Below are 20,646 nucleotides of genomic sequence, written 5' to 3'. Positions count from 1 at the left end.
ATGCCCAGCCCACGGCAGGTGTGCAGGACCTGCTGTCCCTGTGGCCCAGAAAGCCCCAGAGGCAGTCACAAGAGGCAGCTCTGCACAGACTAGTTCGTTCCGAGTTGGTCATATGACCCAGGCAGGGTCTATCCGAGCCTAAGAGCACTTGTCCCAGCATTTAATAGTTGCTTAAAATACTAGGAGAAAATGAGAAGTCTGTACGGGGGCTTCCCGTGCCAGTGGGATGCAAACTGGGAGCACCAAGCGGCCAAACGCCGGAGCAGGTGGTGGTGCCACCCAGGAGGACAGAGCCTGCCTGAAAACTAGGCCAGCCCAGAACCAAGTGATGGAAACAAACTCATGATTCCAGCCTTTGAGCTGCTAGATCCAGCTGGACCTGCCTCACCTCTTGTTCACGTTGGGAGGGCCAACACAGTTCTTTTCTTTTCTTTTTTTCTTCCTTAAACCAGTTTGAGTTTCTCTCCTCGCTCAAAAGAGTCCAGATGAAAAACTCACGGCAATCAGAATCATGAGGCCCGGACGGTGGGGAAGCCGCTCGGAGGGTTACAGGTGAGCTGTGTGCGAGAGACGCCCCGAAGCCCACCACACACCCGGAGCCTGGGCGGCGAGGCTCGCCCGGACACTCAGCAGACCCCTTCCCAAATAACACGGCAAGATAAAGGCACAGGGTTTTCTTCCGCTTTATCATTTATAAAGCCATACAATGGGTTGCAAAGAAACAAAGCAGCTGTACAGGATGGGCCGGCGTCGGTGTACAATACATTCATATCCAGGGGAAGTAGCGCAGGTCAGGGTTTATACAAGGTGGCAGAGGTTATAGGCACGACGATACAAAATAGAAAGGATATTTCCATCTATATAAATACACAGCCAGGGGATGGGGAGGATGCCGGGTTACTCTGTTTCTCCTGCAGAGGAGGCGGGCAGGTGTGGCAAGGTATTTCTTACATTTGCTATGAACGGCTTGTCGGAGGGAGGGGAGAAAACGGGGAAACGCGGCATGCACACACGGGTGTGCTCACTCTCGCACGCAAACCAAACATGGACACACAGGAGAGTCTCAAACCGTTTAACACTGATTAGAAACCAAACCGGGGACACCCGTCCGCAATCACCTCGCTGCTGGCAAGGGCCCAGGTGTGGGACACACGCGGAAGTCCTCCAACGGCTTGGACCCCCGAGGACGGAGAAGTCAGGAAGGAGCAGATCCGCCCGAGCCCCAGCCCCCCAGCCGGCGGAGCCAGTCCTCACCATCCACAATACCGAGATTCCGCCGGCCGGGGGCCCTCCCGAATTCTTTCACTGCTGGGTGGTGTTGAACTGGACATCCCACCGCCCACCTACTACGTTTGACCCTAACCCCACATTTCCCAAAGAGATCGGCAAAATATACACACACAGACACCCGCACTCACACGCCTACGCGTACATCCTGTGTCACGCCGGCCAGGAGCTCCAGTCTCAGGGGCCTGGGGCCTGGACTTGGGTGAAGAGTGACTCTGGGACTCTGCCCCCAACCTCTCCAAGGACCCTGAGATGCAGGGGCGGGAGGCAGCCCATGGACAGGGCACCGACCCACTTGACCTCCCCAGGGCCGGTAGTTGAGAAATGCCAAAGAAGGGGGGAGGACCTGGGAGGCAGAGCAGGTGGGCAAACATCCAGGACATAGATGGTCCACTTCCAGAAGCCTCCACACACCCCACATGGCAGGAGGAGCCTGCCCGACCTCGGCTCGGGCCCATCAGAGTACCCTACCTCCCCGTCCCGAGAGCCCCTTTGTAAAGATCACACTTGTGGGTTGGTTGCTGCCTCCTATGGCCACCAGGTCACTCGGCCACCACCCCTTTCCTGCTAGTCTCTGATACATGGGGACTCCTCAAAACCCAAGGGAGAAGGAGTCCACGAGTTCTCAGACCTACTGGGGAGAGACTCCAATGAAGATAGGAGTCAAAAGGCCCATCCCCAACCTAGGACACCATGTTCGTGGCCCTCAAACACCTGGCTAGACACGGGGACCAGGAAGCCAAGACGGCAGGGCAGGGGCGACCCAGGCTCCCCTGGAGGTTGACCAGATGCTCCCTTCCTTCCTATTTCCCCTCTGGGGTCACCTCTCCATTGTTCCCAGGCCTGCCCTCACCCCCTGTTCCACCTGTGCCTCTCTGGGCTCTCTCCCTGAATCAGACAGATGTCATTTCCCTGCCCCTTCCCTCCAGACGCCACACAGGCCAGCCTCCGGGAGGCCCGGGCCGGCCTCCGACGCTGGCTGGAGCGCGGGAGCCAGGGCCTGAGCCCTCCTGGCATCTGCACCCCGCTCGGCAAGCTTCCCCTGCCCCTCCCGGTCCTCCTTGCCAACCTCCCCCAGACCCTTGCCCTGCCAGCCTGTTTTCAAGACCAGACAGCTCTCCTGGCTGACAGACAGATTCCACAGTAACAGCAAAATGGGGTGAGGGAGAGGGAGGAGAGAGAAGGCTAGACATTTACACAATAATAACAATAATGATTAAAAGTGCTTTCTCTTAAAGGAAATCTTTGGCAAGAATATACTGCAGTGCTGTGTGTGTGTGTGCGCACGTGCGCGCAGGGGTGCAGAGACCTAACCTGTGAGGCGTGGGGAGCCAGTGTCCTCCCAACCAGTGTCTGACCCCAAGGTAGGGCCACTTGGAGACTGGGGTACCCTTCCCCATGGTTCTTCCGGAAACCTGCTCCATCCAGAGGGATGCCAGGGAGGGAGCTGATCAGCTTCCCAGGATGCCCCCAGTCCTTCCCAGGGTCACACTGGCTCAGGCCTGAGTGGGGCGGGCCAGCCCTGACTCGGGGGTGGGGGCTGCTGGTGGGCGGTGGGAAAGCGCGTGTAAAGGCCCAGGGGCTGGGGGCCCTAGGGCCGGGGGGCCGAAGGGTCCGCGGCTCCGCCTGGCCCCAAGTGAGGAGAGGATGCGCAGACCAGGAGGGGCGAGTCCCGGGGCCACGTCCAGTGGGAGACTGAAGGTATTTACAGTCGGCAGGAAATATCTCCCATCTGGGAAGAGAGTCGGGGTAGGTAGGGAATGGGGGCCAGGGTAGATCTGGGGATCTGGCTTGAATGCCTCAGAAGGAAGAGCACTTTGGAGGACCCTCCATCACCGAGTAGAAGGTTGCCATCTCTAGGAAGCGGGGATCCTGCTCCCCACCCTCAGACACTCTCCTTTCCAACTCCCTGAAACACAGCGTCCGCACAGATACAGCCTCTTGGAGGAGAAAGAAACACAAAAGACACACACATCACCCACATCCGCTACACACACCCTTGTGCCCCGCAGGCTCCCCTGCTTGCTCGGGCCTGCAGTGCAGGGTGGGGGGTGGGGGAGGCTCCCCGTATCTCTGGGAGCCGGCTGCCGTGCCCCCAGCTTACCAGAAAATAGGGAAGCCAAGGGAACAGCACCCATGCAGCCCTCCACACCGAGCCCCAGGCAGCATCTAGGACGGCAGACCCTGCGCGCTCCAAGGATAAAGGCCCCCCCACATTTCAGACTTCACTTATACACAAAAAAAGGGATGGGAATTGGTTTATCCCCGGGGAGGCAATAAAGCAATATAGGAAAACAATAAATACTTCTTGTCAATTTACCTATTCTTTTTTTTAACCTTTTCTTATATTTTATTAGCTTACAGATTCTGTATGTCTCACATATATATTATATATATTTATATATCAGTACAATGCCTCTCTCTGGGGGATCCCATAGGCTTAAGAAGCCGCCCAAGACTGGAGTCCTGGTGAATTCTCCATTCCGGCTTAGAGTCCTTGGGTGGCGGCCTGGGCCTTTCCCAACTTCCCACATGGACTCTCGGCCCTCCGACCTAAATGCATGCCTTTCTCTTCCATGGGCAGCTAGGCTCCGACAGGGAAACCAAGGCAGGAGGGGGGCCAGCATGGCTTTGGCATTGTAGGTAGGCCACGTGGGAGGCACAGGTAGCAGCCCCAGGAGCTCTGCTAAGGACATCCTGGGCCGCCCGGTCCATGTCAGAGCTCGAAACGCTCATGTAGGGGAGCACGAGGCCTTTCGGGAGTCTCCCCCGGGGCTCACTGGGCAGGGCTTTTACAAGCAGGCTCCCCAAGGCACGCTCCAACACGGGGACCCCAAGAGACAGAGCAGGGCAGGGCAAGGCAGCAAGGCCCAATCCCCCCCACACCTGGAAGGGCACCAAGCAGATAGGCAGATGTGAGGAAAGGCTGAGCTGGGCCGCGAAACCCAGGAACGGGCAGAGGGCCGGCCGGGAGCTGGCGGGGCGACCTGCCCCTACTGCCGCAGGGCCACATGCCTGGGGAAGACACGCAGAGCTCAAGAGCCGCCCCTCCTGAGGGATCTCTCCCTCGCGGCTATGCACACGCACGTCTGCACCTCCCGACACCAAAGCTCCAGGCTCCCGGCTGAGGCAAAACGGGTGTAACTGCTGGGCAGCCAGCCCCTTCCTGCTGGGAGAAGCCGCTGGCAGCACCCAGGGCCTCTAGAAACAGGTGCAGGCACCCGGAGTCTGCGACCATAATCTGGGGTTCTCCTGGGGAAGCAAGCGTATATGTCCCCACCCTGGGCTGCCCTGTCACCCCCAACTCTCACCTTCTTTGGACAGTATGCACGTGTGTGCGCAAACACGTGGGGCGCAGACGAGCATACGCATTTACAGCTCTGGCTGAGAGGCACATGGAAACCAGTATGTGAGGATGTGGGTGTGGACACATCATACGCCCCATATATACACCCACACAGACTGTACAACGGAGGTGGAGTCCAGAGACCTCAGGAACCTCGGGTCTCAGACTCCCAAAGGCAAAAGTTGGGCCACCCGATGTCCCACGCTGGCTCTTTTTGCTTTGCCAATCTACCCCAGAGGCGGCCAGAAAAGGATCCCCTCAATCTGATTTCTCCTTGCAAAGCAGTTGGGTTAGGGAGACAGAGCTTTTCCATTTACTCCCAAATTATAGAACCCCAAGGAGTCAGTGTGTCTCCTCTGAGGAGCCCTATCCTCTCGGAGGGGAGGGGGAGCTAGGGGGACCTGGTTAGCAGTGGAGGCTTTGGGGGCCCCACGGTATCCGTCTACCCAGGGGAATCCAAGTTATTCTCCTCCGTCTTCTTCCTTCTTTCTCTCTCTCTCTCTCCCCCCTTCCCCTCCGCAATTCACTTCCCCCTCCTCACGTTGCACTTTCTTCTCTCCTTCTCCAAAATTGGCCCAAAGTCCTCCTTCTGGATTCAAGGGTGGTCAGGATTCACGGGTCCCCTCCCCACGCGCCCCAGCCCCACTGCCCTGGCCCCGGGCGAGGGGTGGCGTTCATCTCTTCTGGCCGGCACTCAGCATGACCTTGGAGACGAAGTTGACGATGGCAGAGGCGGGCTGGTTGGGGTCGAGCTCAGCGAAGAGGTGGCAGGCGTTGTCCGTGGTGCTGCCCTGCTTCCGGGCCACGAAGCCGAAGAGCCTGCGGGGTGGGCAGGAGAGGGGAGATGGGGGTGAGGGAAGTTGGGGAGGGGGGCCCAGGCCTGGAGAGTTGCTGCCCAGGGGAGCGAGCTCCTCCTCCAAGCCTGTCCCCAGCCTCCCACCTCTCCCTGCAGGCACAGGAGGGAATCCTGTCTCTTCTGCCCCCAGAGAGCCAGGTCCTGGAGATGACAGTGACACTGGTCCCGGGGTAAGCAGCCATTCCCCTTTGAGGAGCGGGGGCAGGAGGAGTCGGAGGCATATGATGAGACTGGACAGTAAGAGGTGGGGAGGAGACCAAAAATAAAATGGGGACATTCCTAGGCGGGCTTCTCCGTCCTTCCCAGCCCCACCCCTCCCCGACTATTCTGGCACACGACACTAAAACGCATGAATAATAGGTTGTCTGCCTGTCAAAGCGCGTGGCCTCCTCAGAGAGGGCGAGGGAGACAAAAGGACAAGGGGTCACCACCCCCCTCACACTCACTTCTCCTGGGCTCCAGAGAATGGGAGGGGACAGGCGACCCCACACCTGTTCCTCCCCACCCCCACTCCCGGCACCAGAGCTGCAGTGACCTGGCATTCTCTGTGCAAAACAGAGTTAAAAATATGAGCAGAGAACAGAATGTGAGCCCAGGTCCCCTCCCAGTCGGCACATTGCTAATTAGAGCGAGATGGGGAAATCGGGACAGCTGGACATGCCGATGGAAACCCCTCTCCCCAGGACTGGACCACAACAGCTAAAATTAGCAGCGTTGGGTCCTGCTTGCCACCAGCCGCACGCACGTGTTTACACACACGTATACACGCGCACACACGTACGCACAAGGCCTCCTACAGCTTTGCTCTCGCCAGTGTAGTTTCAGAGGCCGGGAACGGCTAGGGCCAAAGGTCTGGGGGTAATGGCCTGCCCAAGTGAAGGGGATGGATGCCTGGGTCCATGGACCAATCCCCAGGACCTCCCTTCCAGGCTCGCTCAGGCTCCTCTGTGCAGTGGAGGCCAATGAGGGTGGGGGGGAGTGGCTCTGGGCGGGCCCACAGCGAGCCAGCCCTGGCTGCCTGGTTCTGCCAAGGTGGAGAGCCAGCCAACCTCACCAGCCTAAACATGGCCCGCCTGCCCTCACTGCTGTTTATTTCGGCTCCCTGGCTCCCAGGGCCGGTTCAACAACTGCCAAGTCCTTTCTCGGCTGGGGGCGTGGCGGCTGGGGGGGGAGCGGGGAGGAGGATGGATCCAGGCAAGAGACCTTAGCCCCAGGCCAGGGAGGAGCATTTGCAAGAATCCGAGAACAAGTGCCTCCTTAAATCTGGGGCCCCAGGCTCTTCACATGCCTCTTCCCAGTCCCTGCCTGAGCCAGGCTCTCCTGGGCCTCTGCCCTGAGATCAAGGCCCCAAGGCCTGTGTCAGCAGGAAGCTCAGCACACAACCAGCTCCAGAATGAGGAGAATGATTTCCAGGCCTGGGACCAGCCCACCTCTGTCCCTGACCCATCTCCCCATCGTGGGACCCAGGGGTGAGTGAGCACGAGTCCTTCCTCAAACACAAAGCTCTGGCCTGCCTGGCTGGGTCAGGGACTCAGAGACACTATTGACCCTGGGAACTCAAAGCAGGCCCAGGTAGGTTGAGGCATGCTTCGAGATGGCTGGACACCTGGCTCCTCCTTTCAGCTGGGCCGCTGGTTCTCTATGTGACCTTGGGCAAGGTGAGGTCCCCTCTATCCCACACAGCCCCTCTGGATGGTGCCAACTGTCTACAGCTGAGCAACATCCTTTTCTGACCAGGGTGACTTCCCTATGCCTCCTCGCTGTGTCCTGCCTGCCTCCTTCCTCAAATTTTTTCATTTGACAAATACTTATCACCCTCCCATGCAACACAGTCCTGCCCTCAGGGAGCCTCCGGTTGGGTGGCCATGCCTGCCCAGCCCCTTGAAATTGCCTCCTATCCCCACACCTACTTCTGTCCAAAGCGTACTGTCTTTTAAGATCCATTTTTAAAATAATAGTTTTTTTCCCAAACCTCCCCAAATCGCTCCCGGCCTAGATGTGCTCTCCTTTGTTACATCGACACACAGCTGTGCTTTGTACCTTCTGGGGTGTGTCTCAAACAGCAGGAGATTTAATGTTTTTTTAACAGTGAAGGTTTGCCTTTTCTAAAGCAATCTTACATGAAGTCCAAATACATAAAGGTGACAGCAGGATTTGTGGCCACACATGTATCTACTCAACCTCAAGACATTTACCTATTATACTCAATCAGTGAGAAAAAAATGGGGCTGTTTGGATGACTCAGATGAAGTAAACTGTGGACTCACAGGCCATAATGCCAGTCTCACGTCAGCGGCGGTACTCGGGTTATTCCTACACTTGGCTTCGGTTTCATGACACTGAGAAAACCCTGATTCTTACCAGTAAATAATTGCCAATCGTGACAGTTTTCCTTCCTTCCTAAGGCCTGAGCTGTAACCTGAGGATCCTCAGTTCCTTGGCACATGGTTTGAAAACCACTGTACAAGTTAGTGGGTTGATACACTTGTCTTATCCGCTGCACCAATGTTAAGCCTCCCGAGGGCAGAGTCAGCCCCCTGGTCCGTCTGAATCATCCTGGGGCTGCGTTCCCTGCAGGCACTTGGGAAATGCTGGAGGGGTTTCCCGAAGACTCAGCTAAAAGTCCCTGGTCCATCCCCGAAATCTGGACCTTCTGGGCTCCCGAGCTATGATGAGGAGGTGGAGCCCAGCCACGGGATTCACAGCTCACCAAGCGTGAGACTAGCAATGAAGGAAGCCAGGACTGGGGCAGAGAGACCATTCAAACAGCCCCCTGCTCCGTGGCCACTGCCTCCAATATAACTGCCAGCTTTCTGCCCACTTCTCAGGTCCCTGCTGGTCTGGTCCCAGGAGAGGCAAAGCAACAAGACTGGAAGCTGAGCCTCCAGCCTCAAGGGAGGAAAATGCAGAAGACCCGGCTGCCTGGCCAAGCTCTCTCCAATGCTGACCGACGCCAGCACAAAGGCCTTTGCTGCCCTTTGCCTACCCCCAGTCCCCGGTTCTAAGCCTCCCCAAGATGCAGCCAGCTGGGGCAGAGGGAGAAGACACACTTACTTAGCAGGGACACCTCCCTCTGTCTTCATCCACCTGTGGAGAGAAAGATGCCACAGCATAAATCACTACACTTTCTTCCCCCCAGAACTCAGCCCTGTGCATGCCCAGGCCTCCTGCAGGAGGGCAAGGGAGACCCCGTTCCAGCGGGATGGGAGCTGCCAAAGATCATGCAGGGGAGGCTTCAACGGACACCATGGCCTGTCTCCCAAGGAGCTCTCCCCGGTGTGAAGAGAAGCAGATTCAAGGTCAAGGATATGGCAAAGGACATGGAAGCAAGCATTCCAGTCCCTGGGAGGGGCTCTAAATTTGTGGTGGGAAAAACTCAAAAAGCTACCCAACACAATTACTCATGGTCTCACAGACACATGCAGACCAAGGATATATGCCCGCGCCCGTACACACACACACACACACACACAGAGGCCTTAGGATTACAGAAATAGGCGGGAGAGAATGTATCTGCAAGAGACTTACTTTCTCTCCTGAGGATCCAGGTCACAGAAGGTGACAGTGTTGAGGGGGTAGTGTCGTCTGAAGAAGAGCCTGTGGCACAGATATCAGATGAACAGAGAATGAGCACTGAAGTGGCCACTCTTTCCCACCTTCCCTTTGCAGGTCAGGCCACCATGTGTGGCTGTCACCGGCTGACCCAGCCTTCCCCTTAGAAGCAAGATAGCCTGGGCTGCTCATATAAAGCAATGCATGGGGAGAGATAAATGTGTCATTGAAACATGTCCCAAATGTTAGTAACCTGGAAAAGAAAGAACAAATTGGTATTGAAGAATGAGAAAATGAGCAAACCTTGGGGGAGGAAGGAAAGAAGCAGGAGGGAGAGCCTGAGAGGAAAGGCTCTGCTCCAGAAAGCAAGCACTTTTATGCATTAATGGCTGTGTGCTCAACGCAGGCACATTTGTAGAAGGAAAGATGGATGGATGAATGGATAGGTGGATGGATGGATGGATGGATGAATGGATAAATGGATGAATAGAGATATAAATGGGTGATGGGATAGGATAAATGGGTGGAGAGGATAAATGGAGCATGAATGGATGCAGGAATGAGTGGATCAACTGGTGAGTGGATGAGCAAGTGGATGGATGGGTAGTCAGATAGAAGGATGGCTGAGTGGGTGGAAGAGTGGATAGGTAGATGGATGAGTGGGCAGGTGGATAGATGGATGCATGGGTGGGTAGGCAGATGGCTAAGTGGGTAGATAGATGAATACAAGGAATGAATGGTAAGCGGGTGGGTAAGTAGATAGATAGATGGGTCACAGGGAAAGAGAGCGCAATATGGAAGCAAGTAGAAGAGCCTTACTTTCTCTGGTTGTCAGTCAGTGTAATTCCCTGGGCAGAAACTTTGAAGTGAACGATGGTGGCAGCTGGTGTGGGGTCAGCAGCCAGTGTCTCAGAAGCGGCTTTGGAGATGGCCTGCGGCCCAGTGAGTGACTCCATGTCCACAGAGTTGACGAAGAGCACGTTGCAGGCTGGAATAAACCCACCCAAAGAGGAGTTACGGGGGCTGGAGTAGGTGGGGATAACACCTCAAGTCAGCTCTTTGGGGGAAGGAATTTATGAATTTTAGGCCAGCCTCAGGCCAGGCATCTGCACAGAGAAATGTAGACTGCCCAGAGATATTTGGGTCTGCAGGAAGGGGTAGGGCAGGCAAGAGGAAAGGCCTGGGTGGGGATCCAGTCTGGGGTGGCCACTCACCTGCCCCTTGCTTCAGCAGATCAGTGGTTGAGTTGGCAGGGCCCGAGCTATCTTTCGATTCATCTGTGGGGTCTGAGACAAAAATTTAATTCAGCTGGTAATTAAAACTCTAGAGCTGGAAAGTAGCACAAGTTTGGCTGGGCCTCAGGCAAGCCCTGCAAATACTTTCTGCAACGGATACTGCTTTTCATAACAGGCCCTGGCAGTTGGCACGTGTGTGTCCAGTCTGAACATTCCAATGATTACTGTAAATATTCAGCACACGGGTTGAGAGCTCTGGAATCCAACAATGTGGGGTTCAGACCCTCGCCCCAGCATTTGCCAAGTAGCTATAAAATGGAGATGTAATAGTACCCATTTTGTTGGGTTTTTGAGACGTTCCAAGTACAGTGTGAACCCAGTGCCTGACATAAACCAGGACTTCAAGTGGCAATGGATGTCGCTGTTGTCGTTTTGCATTGATGTGTCTTTGTGTAGATCGATGAATGCCCTAATTCATCAAGCCATTAACGCAGCACAAGTATAATTTCAATATTAACAAGAACGGGGTATTTTTGCACCAGTGTTTCCCAGACTTTGGTGTGCAGGCTTATTAAAACACAGATCCCTGGTCCTCACCCCAGAGTTTCTCATTAGATGGGGCTTGAGAGTATTTGCATTTTTAACAAGGGAAGTATTTGTATTTTAATTCCTGGGAAGGGGTGCCAGTGCTGCAGGTCTGGGAACCATACTTTGAGAAGCACCATTTTAAACGATGTAAATATCAAAGTTTTATAATTGCTAAACTACTTGCCTAAGTTTCATAGAACTATAGTTGGTGTTCAAATTGTGGGGTTAACAACACTACTTAAGGTGTACTTGAACTTCTAAACTAATAATGTTGGTTAATTATCATAATAATTCAATGAATTGAGTTGGATATGTAGAAATTGTGAAATACTATTATACTATTGGGGGTTTTGTGTGTGGGCATAACCCCAGGAGCTCTGAGAGAAACTGGAAGGAAGTCCCAGAGACACTTCTGAACCTCCTATTTTTAAACAGAGAGGATGGGGAGAAGGTAGCGAGTTTCCAATTCCTAGACCTCGATAGGGCTGAGCATAATTCCCCTTGCGTGGGCCCCTGTACGTGGGGCTGGGTGACCCGAAGCCCGCGCGGTGAGGAGTCTTAGATGTCCATCTGCCATCCTCCAAAGCTGGAAGGCTTCTCTGAGAGACACTAAAGTCTCCTTTGCGAGGCATGGTGTCCCACTCAAATTCTCACCTCTAGGTCCCGAGGCTCTTGGGTTCCATTAGTACTTCCCACCAGCTCTATATCCCCTCCGTCAGAGAACACCCTCACAGCCAAGCGGACTGTGGGGACTCCAGGAACATCTTGGCCCCCTTCCCTTCCCATGCCAAGTAGAGCCCAGCCAACTCTTCCTCAGAGTGTGCTCCATCCTCTTTATCACACCAACCTCCAACACCTGGGCAACATCCCCATGACCTAAATCTGCCGTCCGCACCCCCCTCCCCTGAACCCCACCCACCGACGCCCATCTCATCCTCCAGACACGGTCCTCCCCGTGACCGTCTCCTACTTCTCGTGCCTCCGCTGGGCGTATTCTGAAGATTCAGGAAAAGAATTCCTAAAAACCACCAGAGAATTTTCCAGAACAATCTGTTAAGTCAATTATGTGTATTCCTGGAGTTAAGTCTTTTAAATAACTTTTCCTTCTTTTTTAAGGGGCAGGGGGTGATGCAAGGTGGGAGGGAGGAGAATAGTTTTGAATTTCCCTGGACTGGCAAAATGACACATGTCCTCCAACCCTGGCGCACGTTCTGGAGCAGCTGGCACAGTGGACTCTCACAAGGAGGAGGCCAGCTCAAAGACGCACGGAGAGCAAGGAGTCTCACGTTCCTACCTCGGTTTGGAATGACCAGCTTACAGGGCAGAGCCAGTGGGATGATGGAATGCTGGTAGACCAGGGCAGACAGAGACCCTGTAAGAGGAGACAGCGCGTCAGGAGCAGTGTCACCGGGAGCAGCCAGGGTGCCCCGGAGCCCAGACACCCCACCCCGCTATCCGTAATCTCCAGCTTCTTTATCACCTCTCCCTCATCCCACCGGTGAAGTCGAAAATCCACCCCCTTTGTCAGCAAGATCTAAGGGAGAAGGTTCCAGAGGCTCACTCCAGCAGCCACGAGGTTTCCCTTCTAGACAACCCCTCAGTTCTTCTGGCTGCTGGGGCCGCTCTCAGGACCGTGCAGCAGAAGTATCAGAGAATCCCGGGATCAAACCCCGGCTCAGTCCCCTGTTAGCTCCGTGTTCCATGGGTAAGTCTAACTTCTGTGAGCCTCACGTGTAAAATGGGACCATAACACCCACCAAGCAGGATTGTTATGAGACCAGAAGTGATATTAGGTTCCCGGAGAGTGACTTTCACACAGGAGGGGGTCATCGATAAAGGCGGTTGTTAACGGTGGTTGTGCCAACGCTAACAATAACGCATTCCCGTGGGGTGGGACGAATTTGGCAGCGTCAAGCAGGCACAGTACACAGGACAGGAGGTCACTGTTCACTGATCTATGACAAGGGGGACCGGGGCCAGCCCAAGACTCGGCAGGCAGGCTGTGGAGGCGAAGACGGGGGACAGCTCACCAAAGTTTGGCTCATTGGGGCACCCCTTGAGCTTGACTCCTCTGGGGCCGGTCTCTATCAGGAAATGTCTCACCAGCTCATGGGTCATGTCCCCTGGGATGAAGAGAAAGACATGAGGCTTGAGCACTTCTCCTGGCGCCCTCCCACCCCTGCCAACAGCGCTTTACCCCTTCCCCGTGTGGGGCTCTGTGATGGGAGCAACGGCCAGAACCCCAGAATGCAGAGACCACTACTCGAGCAAACACAACCACAGAGTCCCGACAATCCTGCTTCCTCGTGCTCTGGCCCCAACCACCACCAGGCCCAGGACTCATTCGCCTGAAGAGTCTGACTCAGCAGGGACCAGCTCCCCTGCCGGTCACCGGGTCCTTGAGCACCTCGGACTCCGAGGAGGCTGGACAGACCACCTGGTCCTGCACCCTGCTCGAGGAGAGGGTGCTACCTTTCTTATTCTGCTGCATGATGGTCGGAGGCGGAGAAGACACCTTCATGGCCAGCCCGTAGGCCCCTCGGAAGGAGTGGCTGTCGCGGATGATGAAGGCCCCTGGCTCCTGGTCCTTGAGGAGTGCGATGGCTGGGATGGGAAAGGGATGAGGAGAGAGGAAGAGAGAAGACACTGATGGCCATGGCCTTACTTAAGACTCATCAGGCCTATGGAATCTCGTGCTTGAGTTTGAATGTAAGGGTCCTCCGACACTACAGTAGGCAAGCGTCTTCTGTAAATAGCCAGGTAGTAAATACTTCAGGCCTCGCAGGCCATGCAGCCTCTACTGAATGTTCTGGGCTCTGCTACGGCAGCACAAAAGCAGCCACACATGACACGTAAGCGAATGGACACGGCGCACGGCACGAAAACGGTAGCTACAAAAACGGGCAGTGGTGCAGATTCGACCCCACGGCCAGCACCTGTCTTCCATCCACACAGACCTTCTTTGAGAGCCTGAGGTGGGCCTTGTCTCAAGCCCCACCATGCTGACTTTGTTTTTTTCTGTAAAATGTGCAAAAATCTCCCACCTCACGTAGCTAGAGAGCTAAGATTTGCTATCACCTCGGCTGGCCTTTTTCTCCGCTGTTTTACTCCGCTTGGAAAATCCAGACTGTGCTGCTGTTAAGGACCCTACCTAGGTCTGCAAACCCTGCTTCTGCGCCCCCACACTTCACCATGGGGAGGTGCCTCTCACTGCCTGACCTCGAGCCCAGCCCCTCCCCGTGACCACCACGTACTGCAAGAAGGAGGGAGTCTGCCTGTGCTCCTTGCCCGAGGCCGACGTGGTGGGCGGCAGCCAGCCGTGACCTCTGATGGGCCCCGGGACCCTCGGTGCCACCCAGGACTCACTCACCCTGCTCTCTGGAGATCTCAGGCTTGTACCAATACTTGGAAGTGTCCTGGACAAACTTCACTTTGGCCCGCGTCTCGGGGCTGTTGTCTGAGAGAGATGCAGAGAGAGAAACAGTGTGATGGGTTGAAATGCATCCCCCACCCCCCAACAAAAAGGTACGTCGAAGCCCTAAGCCCAGGGGCCTATGAGCATGTCCTTATTCGGAAATAGGGTCTCTGCAGATATAATTAAGGTACGATGAGCTCATGCTGGATTAGAGTGGGCTCCAATCCAAGATGACGGACGTCCTTATCAGAAGAGGGGAAGAGACAGAGAGACACACAGGAGAGCCATGACGACGGAGGCAGAGACGGAGGGACACATCTACAGGCCAAGGGATCCCATTCTGGGGGGATCCCTTGCTGGATTGCCAGCAAACCACAAGAAGCTAAGAAGAAAGCCTTGAATAGAGTCTCCCTCGAGCTTCCAGAAGGAACCAACCCTGCCAGAACCTTGACTTTGGACTTCTAGCCTCCAACCCGTGAAGGATTAAATTCTGTTGTCTTAAGCCACCAAGTGTGTGGTACTTTTTACGGCAGTCACAGAAACTAGCACAGAAAGGCAGGGTCTTCAGGCACGATCAGAGGACTGCTGGCGGGGACCCTGAGTGGCCTGCCCACCCTTCCCATCTCCTGCCAGCTGCCGTGCATCACAGAGCTGCTCTCCTGTCGAAGAGCCTGGCACAGCATTCTCGTGGAGCTGAGGAAAGCCCTTCCTGCACCCCATCTTGCTCCTTTCTCCAGAAGATTTGGACTAAACCCTTCCTGCAGCTTCTCTCCCACAGGCTAAGGCACCACACCTTCCGGGCCTCTTTCTCCACAAGATGAATTTCCCATTTCCCAATTTTGTCAGAACAACCTCAAAGTTGAGGGAAGAAAGATACATGTCCATCGCTTCTCCCCAAGCACCCGCCCTCCGTGTCCTCATTGGAGAGTCTGTGGTTTGCGTCACAAAAAAAAAAAAAAAAAAGAATAAAAGAAAAAAAAATCAGCCCTGCCCTGGAACAGAGGAGGAGGTGGCCTAGAGACTATCTACTAAGGGGTCACATACCCCACTTTCCTGGCAAATGACCCTCACCCAGACCCTCTGCTGACCAGCGATGCTTCCTACACATTCTGGAAGATGCTCAGAGAGCATCCAGTCCAATCACTTAACTTTACAAATGAGGGAAGGTAGGCTCAGAGAGGGAGAGGGACCTGCCCAAATCACACAGGTGGTCCTCAGAAAGGCTCCTCTAAGACCTTCCCAGGTAAGAAAACACAGCCGCCAATTCCATGCCAGCTACACCTGGTCTTCCGTGTCTGGGTATTAGGAGTGTGGCCCTCGCTCTCCAAGCTCTTCCTTCATCTCCTGGCACCAAAGAAACAAAATGGGGGTGGAGGACAGAGGGAGAAAGGAAGATCCCAATTCCACATGTTCCTTTCCCCTCCTTTCTTCAGAGAAGCTGGGACCGAGGGAGTCTGTGCTCACGATGCTGTGAAGGTGGCGGCGCAGACCTGAGACCCGAGTTAGAGTGTGCGCCCAGCAACTTCCACATGTCAGTAACGCTGCGCTCGGCCCCTGGGATGGGCCACTGGGGGGACGGCACGGGGACAGGCCAGCTCCCTTTCCTGGCAGCTGTGCTTGGAGGGGGGCCTCTGGGCTGGGCAGCTGGGCCGCAAGCGCCGCAAGCTGCCTCTCGCCTGGCTCCGGAGCCCCGGCCCCTCTGCCGCTGGGGCCTAATGAGCTGTCAGCGGCGGCTGCAGCCCCATGTGCCTTCCTGTGTTGACTCCAGTGCTATTTTAAGCAGGGAAGATGGTGGGAAACAGGAAATGTCCCAACTACTAGAAGTTTTCCATCCTCCAAGAAGAGGGGCTGGGAACCAGATGTCTCTGGTGGGCAGCAGGAAGAAGGGGCGCACGGGGTCGCTGTAGGTGCCCCTGGCCGGCCGGCTCAGGGCAGGACCCCAGAGCATCACACAGAGAATCTAGGCAGTGGGAGGCCCACCCCAGGCTGCCCGAAACATTCTGACCCTTCCTCGAATGCCCCAGAGCTCCAGAGCCACTCGGCAACAGTCACGTTCCAGGTCTGGCTGAGAGGCTGCAAATCAGCTGAGGCCTTGACCTTTGTGTTTAGAGAAGGAGCCCTCTGCACGGAGGGGGGACGTGCCCCGTTATGGGGGTTGAGTGAAGAATTCAGTGTGTGAAAGTGCACGGGCTTCAGGGAAGGAACGAGACTCCAGTGAACATGCCCCCCAGTCTGCACACACCCCCGGCCTCGGCCCATGGCATGTCGGGCTGCTGGATCTGTTATCAGAGATACGTGCATGTGGTGGGATCAAGAGGTGGGACAGAGGGCTGTGGGCAGCCGACAGGTCTGGAGTCCAGGTTTCGAAGGCAGATTTTCAAGGTGATGATAAATCGCAAGTATGGAAACATGACAAGGTAACTCCCATAACGCTTGACGAGCACAAATTTTAGGGTATAAGGGCCTAGATGGGAAGCCATTTGTTAAGTATGTGACCCTGGACAGATGACTGAGTCTCTCTAAGCCTCGGTTTGCTCCTGCATAATATGGGGGTAATGAGAGGGCACCTGGGTGGCTCAGCCCGTTAAGCATCTGTCTTCGGCTCAGGTCATGACCTCAGGGTCCTGGGATAGAGCCCCACATCAGGCTCCCCGCTCAGCTGGGAGCTTGCTCCCCCGCTCTCCCCCCGTCCCTCTGCCTGCTGCTCCCCTCTGCTCATGAACACTCAGGTGCATGCTCTCTCCCTCTCCCATAAATAATTTTTAAAAATCCTTAAAAAGGTCAACTAAAACAAGATAAAATGGGGGTGATAATGCCTACTGTGCCAGGCAGCCTGTGTGTGGCTCAGAGCCTGGCACACAGCACGTGCTCAACAAGCGGCATAAGCTATGCCGGTGGTGGTGATCGTGGCTAACAGCAGTGTCACCGCCGTATTTTCCTCCTCCCCCTCCCCGTGGTCCTCGTGGCGCCCCCTGCCCCATCACCGCCCCCGCCCCAGCACACTTCCTCTGAGGACACCTCCAGCTCCCGCTACACAGACAAGGAAGCGGAGGAGGCCGGGAGGTCAGCGATCTGCCCAAGGTTCTCCGGCAAAGAGGTGTGGGACCCGGGCGGGGACAGAGCCGAGGGTGGCGCAGGGGGCCGGGAGGCGGGGCTCACCCGGCAGGGAGTACTTGGAGAAGTCGGGCAGAGTGTGGGAGAAGGACACCGTGCTGCCCCCGCTGGGACTGGACATGCCGCTGGCCACGGGCGAGGAGGACACCTTCCCGTTGACGGTGGCGTAGTTGGGGAGGCTGCCCGCTCGGTCCCCCACCGACATCCTCCGCTTCTCGGGCAGCGCCGGCGTCGGGCTCCCTTGCCGGAAGGCCGCCGAGTCCGGCGACGGGGAGGTGGCGGGGCTGCTCAGGCCCGGGTAGTAGGCAGGGGACACGGGGAAGGAGGGCGTGGACGGAGCCTGGTAGCCGGAGGCACTGCTCTGCCGGGACAGCGCGGGTCTCGGGTCCTCGGGGGTGGAATAGCCGCCGTAGGCCGCGTGCCGCTCCAGGCCGGGGCTGCCGGGAAGCCCGGGGCCCTGCGCTCCCAGGTGGCGACCCAGGCTCGGGCTCCCCGGGCTGCCCAGCGCGCTGCCGTGCACACCGGATGCCAGGCCGCCCGGGTGGGCGCCGGGGTGCCGGGCCAGGCTGGGGCTTCCCGGGGTGGTGGCCGCGCTGCTCTGCGGGCTGGACACCGTGCTCCCGTGGAAAGCAGTTCCCGCCGGGCCCATGGCCTGGCGGTGGCTCAAGCTGGGACTCCCGGGGGCAGCCACGCTGGGGTTGAAGGCCCGGCGGCCAAAGCCAGGACTCGGGGGGGTGTTGGTGCCCACTGTCCTGTGGCGGGCCTGAGGGCTCCCAGGCACCGGGTGGACGCCGGCCACGGTGAACTGGGGCCGGGCCTGACTTTCTGGGGAGCTGAACTGCTGCAGTGAGTAGTCGGGGCTGCCGTAGCTGCTGCCCACGGTCGGGAGAGGAGAAGAGCTCTGGTAGCTTCTCTGAGCCGAAGGGCTAGGCTGGCCCAGGCTGCCGGAACGGAAGCCCGAATCCAGCAAAGGCTGGGTGGGTGTCCGGGGGCCCTGGTCGCTGCTTTCCCCGGATGGGAAACTCCCCACTGAAGTGCTGGAAAGAGAGGAGGCAGGTTGAGATGTCAGGATGAAGGACAGAGTCTGGGGGGGCGGGTACTCAGCCCTCCCGCCCACCACTAGTACCAACAGGAAGAGCTCCCCTGGCAGGTGCTGGGAGGCCATGACGTTTGCACACCACCCTGTGGAACCCGCCGAGGAAGAGACAGAGGCTCAGAGAGGCAAAGCATGAGCTCACGACCACACAGGAAAAAGCCAGGATCCCAACCCAACTGCATCTGATTTCAAAGCCCCGGTTTCCCCCTCCTTGTCGACTCCGAAACCACAAGTCCAAGCAAGGGGGTCTCCCCTATGGAAACTGAAGGTGGCTGTCCTTGTGTCACCTCCAGCATCACAGAAACTGGACACCAGGGAGGGGTCAAACCACCTGGCTCCTGTTCCTACTGGGAGTATCCCCGCCTTGATTCACTTTTCCCAGAATGTTATTATCATCTTTGAACACCAAAGAGTGCTGGAACTGGGCTTTCATTCCTGGATAGCTCCAAAAGGCAAAGACAACAAATCTCATAGAAGGAGATTTCAGTTAATTGTAGGGTCTGCTTTCCAGCCGTTGGATCTGGCCACTAATTTAACAAGCTGCCTTGCATAGTAATGAGACTCCCGTCATTAGGAGGGTTTAAGCAGAAGCGGACCCACTTCTTGACCTGAATGTCGTGGGGTGGGGGGATTTCCTCCATTGGGAGGTTAGATTAGATGAGCTCGGAGGTCGTTCCCAATTCTAAGACTCAGATAAAAATTCAGTTCAGAGGGGACCGTCTCTGGGGGAATAGCCACAACCGCAGACTCTTCTCTGAAGTTACGGGGAAGTCTGTACAGCCGTGCAACGCAACAGCCCGTCAGCTGGAAAACCTAGATTCTGGAAACCCGTGAAACTCTTCTCATGTGGCAAACGAGGTGGGGCTGGGTTAGATAATCCTGATTCCTTCCAGGCGCAGACTCCTATCCGTGGATGACATGGTAGGAGAGACACAGGTGGACAGGGACCCCGCATAAGCTGTGGCTATAGGGAGGTAGCAGGTAGGCTCTGCACCAGGAGCCCCTGGGCAGGGGGCAGGGGGCAGGGGGCAGGGGGCAGGGGACGGGGGGGGGTGTGCAGTCCTTACACAAGACAATGGGCCAAAGCCTGGAGCTACAGACTGGAAGGAGTGTCGAGGCCCGGTTGGACAGGCTCGAGTGCCGGGGCGACGTGAGGTGGGGGGCCAGGCGAGAGCCAAGGGCAGGAAGCAGGTCACGGGCCAGGCCAAGAAAAAGTCTACCTCGAATCCCAGAAGGAGCTAGAGTGGAATGCCATTCCGGGTATGGAATAACACGGGCTCTGAGGAGTGGGAGGACGTGTCAGGCTGAGCAGGGCGGGGTAGGGGACACTGACATGCAGTTCTGGAAGATTAATCCCATCGGAGAAACACTAGCTTCCTGAGCCCTGAAAAAAGCCAACTCTACAGCGGGAGGAATTTGAGTGAGAAACAGTGAAAACTTCCTAAGGTCAGGGCTCCCCGAACGTGAGCAGCGGTGGCTGGCCAGGTTAGGAAAATCCCCTCGCCGTTAAAGGAAGATTACACCTTCGGCCCAGAAGCAGACTTCCTGAGAAATGGAGCCGTCTGCCCTGTCAAGGGGCTGGAGAGGGGGCTGCATGCATGCTTGAGGTTCTAGAATGCTTAGAACGCAGAAGAACACAGCCTCTGCCCCCGCACCGTGCTGCCCCCCACCCCCGACCTGGGAGGGGCACACAGCCAACTCCACCACCGGGCCTGGCCTGTGACAATACGGGGAGGTGGCTGGACTGTTTCTGGGCCCCAAGCAAGGCCAGACCAGGAAAGGGGGTGGATATGCAAAGGGATGCCCGCAGTCTTCCTTCTGGGAGGAGAGCTCTGGTCGGGGCAGGCTAGCCAAGTCCGTCCCCCGTGCCTGGCACCCTTTGCCTTGCCTGGGCTGATCTCAAGCTCCCTCTCCTGTGTCACGTCACATTCTCTGTCACAAAGCCTACGGCCCAGTCCCCCGCTGCATCCCCTCTTCAGAGCCCTCCCCTGCCTGGTTCCAGGCTCTCCCCTCCATCTGACCCACTCAGAACGCCAGTCGCCCATCCACCACCAGGTCCACAGCCCACCCAGGCTGTGCTGCCCTTCTAGAATGCCCATTCCCTCCTCCTCCATCTTTCGACAACTGCTCTTCCTTCTGGCCTCACCACAAGTACCT

At 56.5% G+C, this 20,646-nt stretch overlaps 1 protein-coding gene across 17 annotated transcripts in view; it reads right to left on the bottom strand.

The window, feature by feature from the left end:
* Window positions 1–667: 667 nt before the first annotated feature.
* Window positions 668–20,646, bottom strand: part of TNS1 (tensin 1) — a 204,346-nt gene continuing 184,367 nt past the window's right edge. For all 17 annotated transcript variants that reach the window (XM_077885485.1, XM_077885494.1, XM_077885487.1 and 14 more), the window contains 10 exons: window positions 17,439–18,430; window positions 14,235–14,321; window positions 13,337–13,468; window positions 12,895–12,987; window positions 12,159–12,236; window positions 10,256–10,327; window positions 9,861–10,029; window positions 9,018–9,086; window positions 8,544–8,576; window positions 668–5,452 (listed from right to left, as the gene is read on the bottom strand). In XM_077885485.1, coding sequence (XP_077741611.1) covers window positions 5,308–5,452; window positions 8,544–8,576; window positions 9,018–9,086; window positions 9,861–10,029; window positions 10,256–10,327; window positions 12,159–12,236; window positions 12,895–12,987; window positions 13,337–13,468; window positions 14,235–14,321; window positions 17,439–18,430 — 1,870 coding nt within the window. In that variant the 3' untranslated portion in view covers window positions 668–5,307. The remainder of the gene's footprint in view (window positions 5,453–8,543; window positions 8,577–9,017; window positions 9,087–9,860; window positions 10,030–10,255; window positions 10,328–12,158; window positions 12,237–12,894; window positions 12,988–13,336; window positions 13,469–14,234; window positions 14,322–17,438; window positions 18,431–20,646) is intronic.

Source organism: Canis aureus, chromosome 36 (assembly GCF_053574225.1).
Source record: "Canis aureus isolate CA01 chromosome 36, VMU_Caureus_v.1.0, whole genome shotgun sequence".
Lineage (NCBI taxonomy): Eukaryota > Metazoa > Chordata > Mammalia > Carnivora > Canidae > Canis > Canis aureus.
The sequence above is the reverse complement of the archived record's forward strand: the minus strand, read 5'-3'. Positions and strand labels throughout refer to the sequence as shown.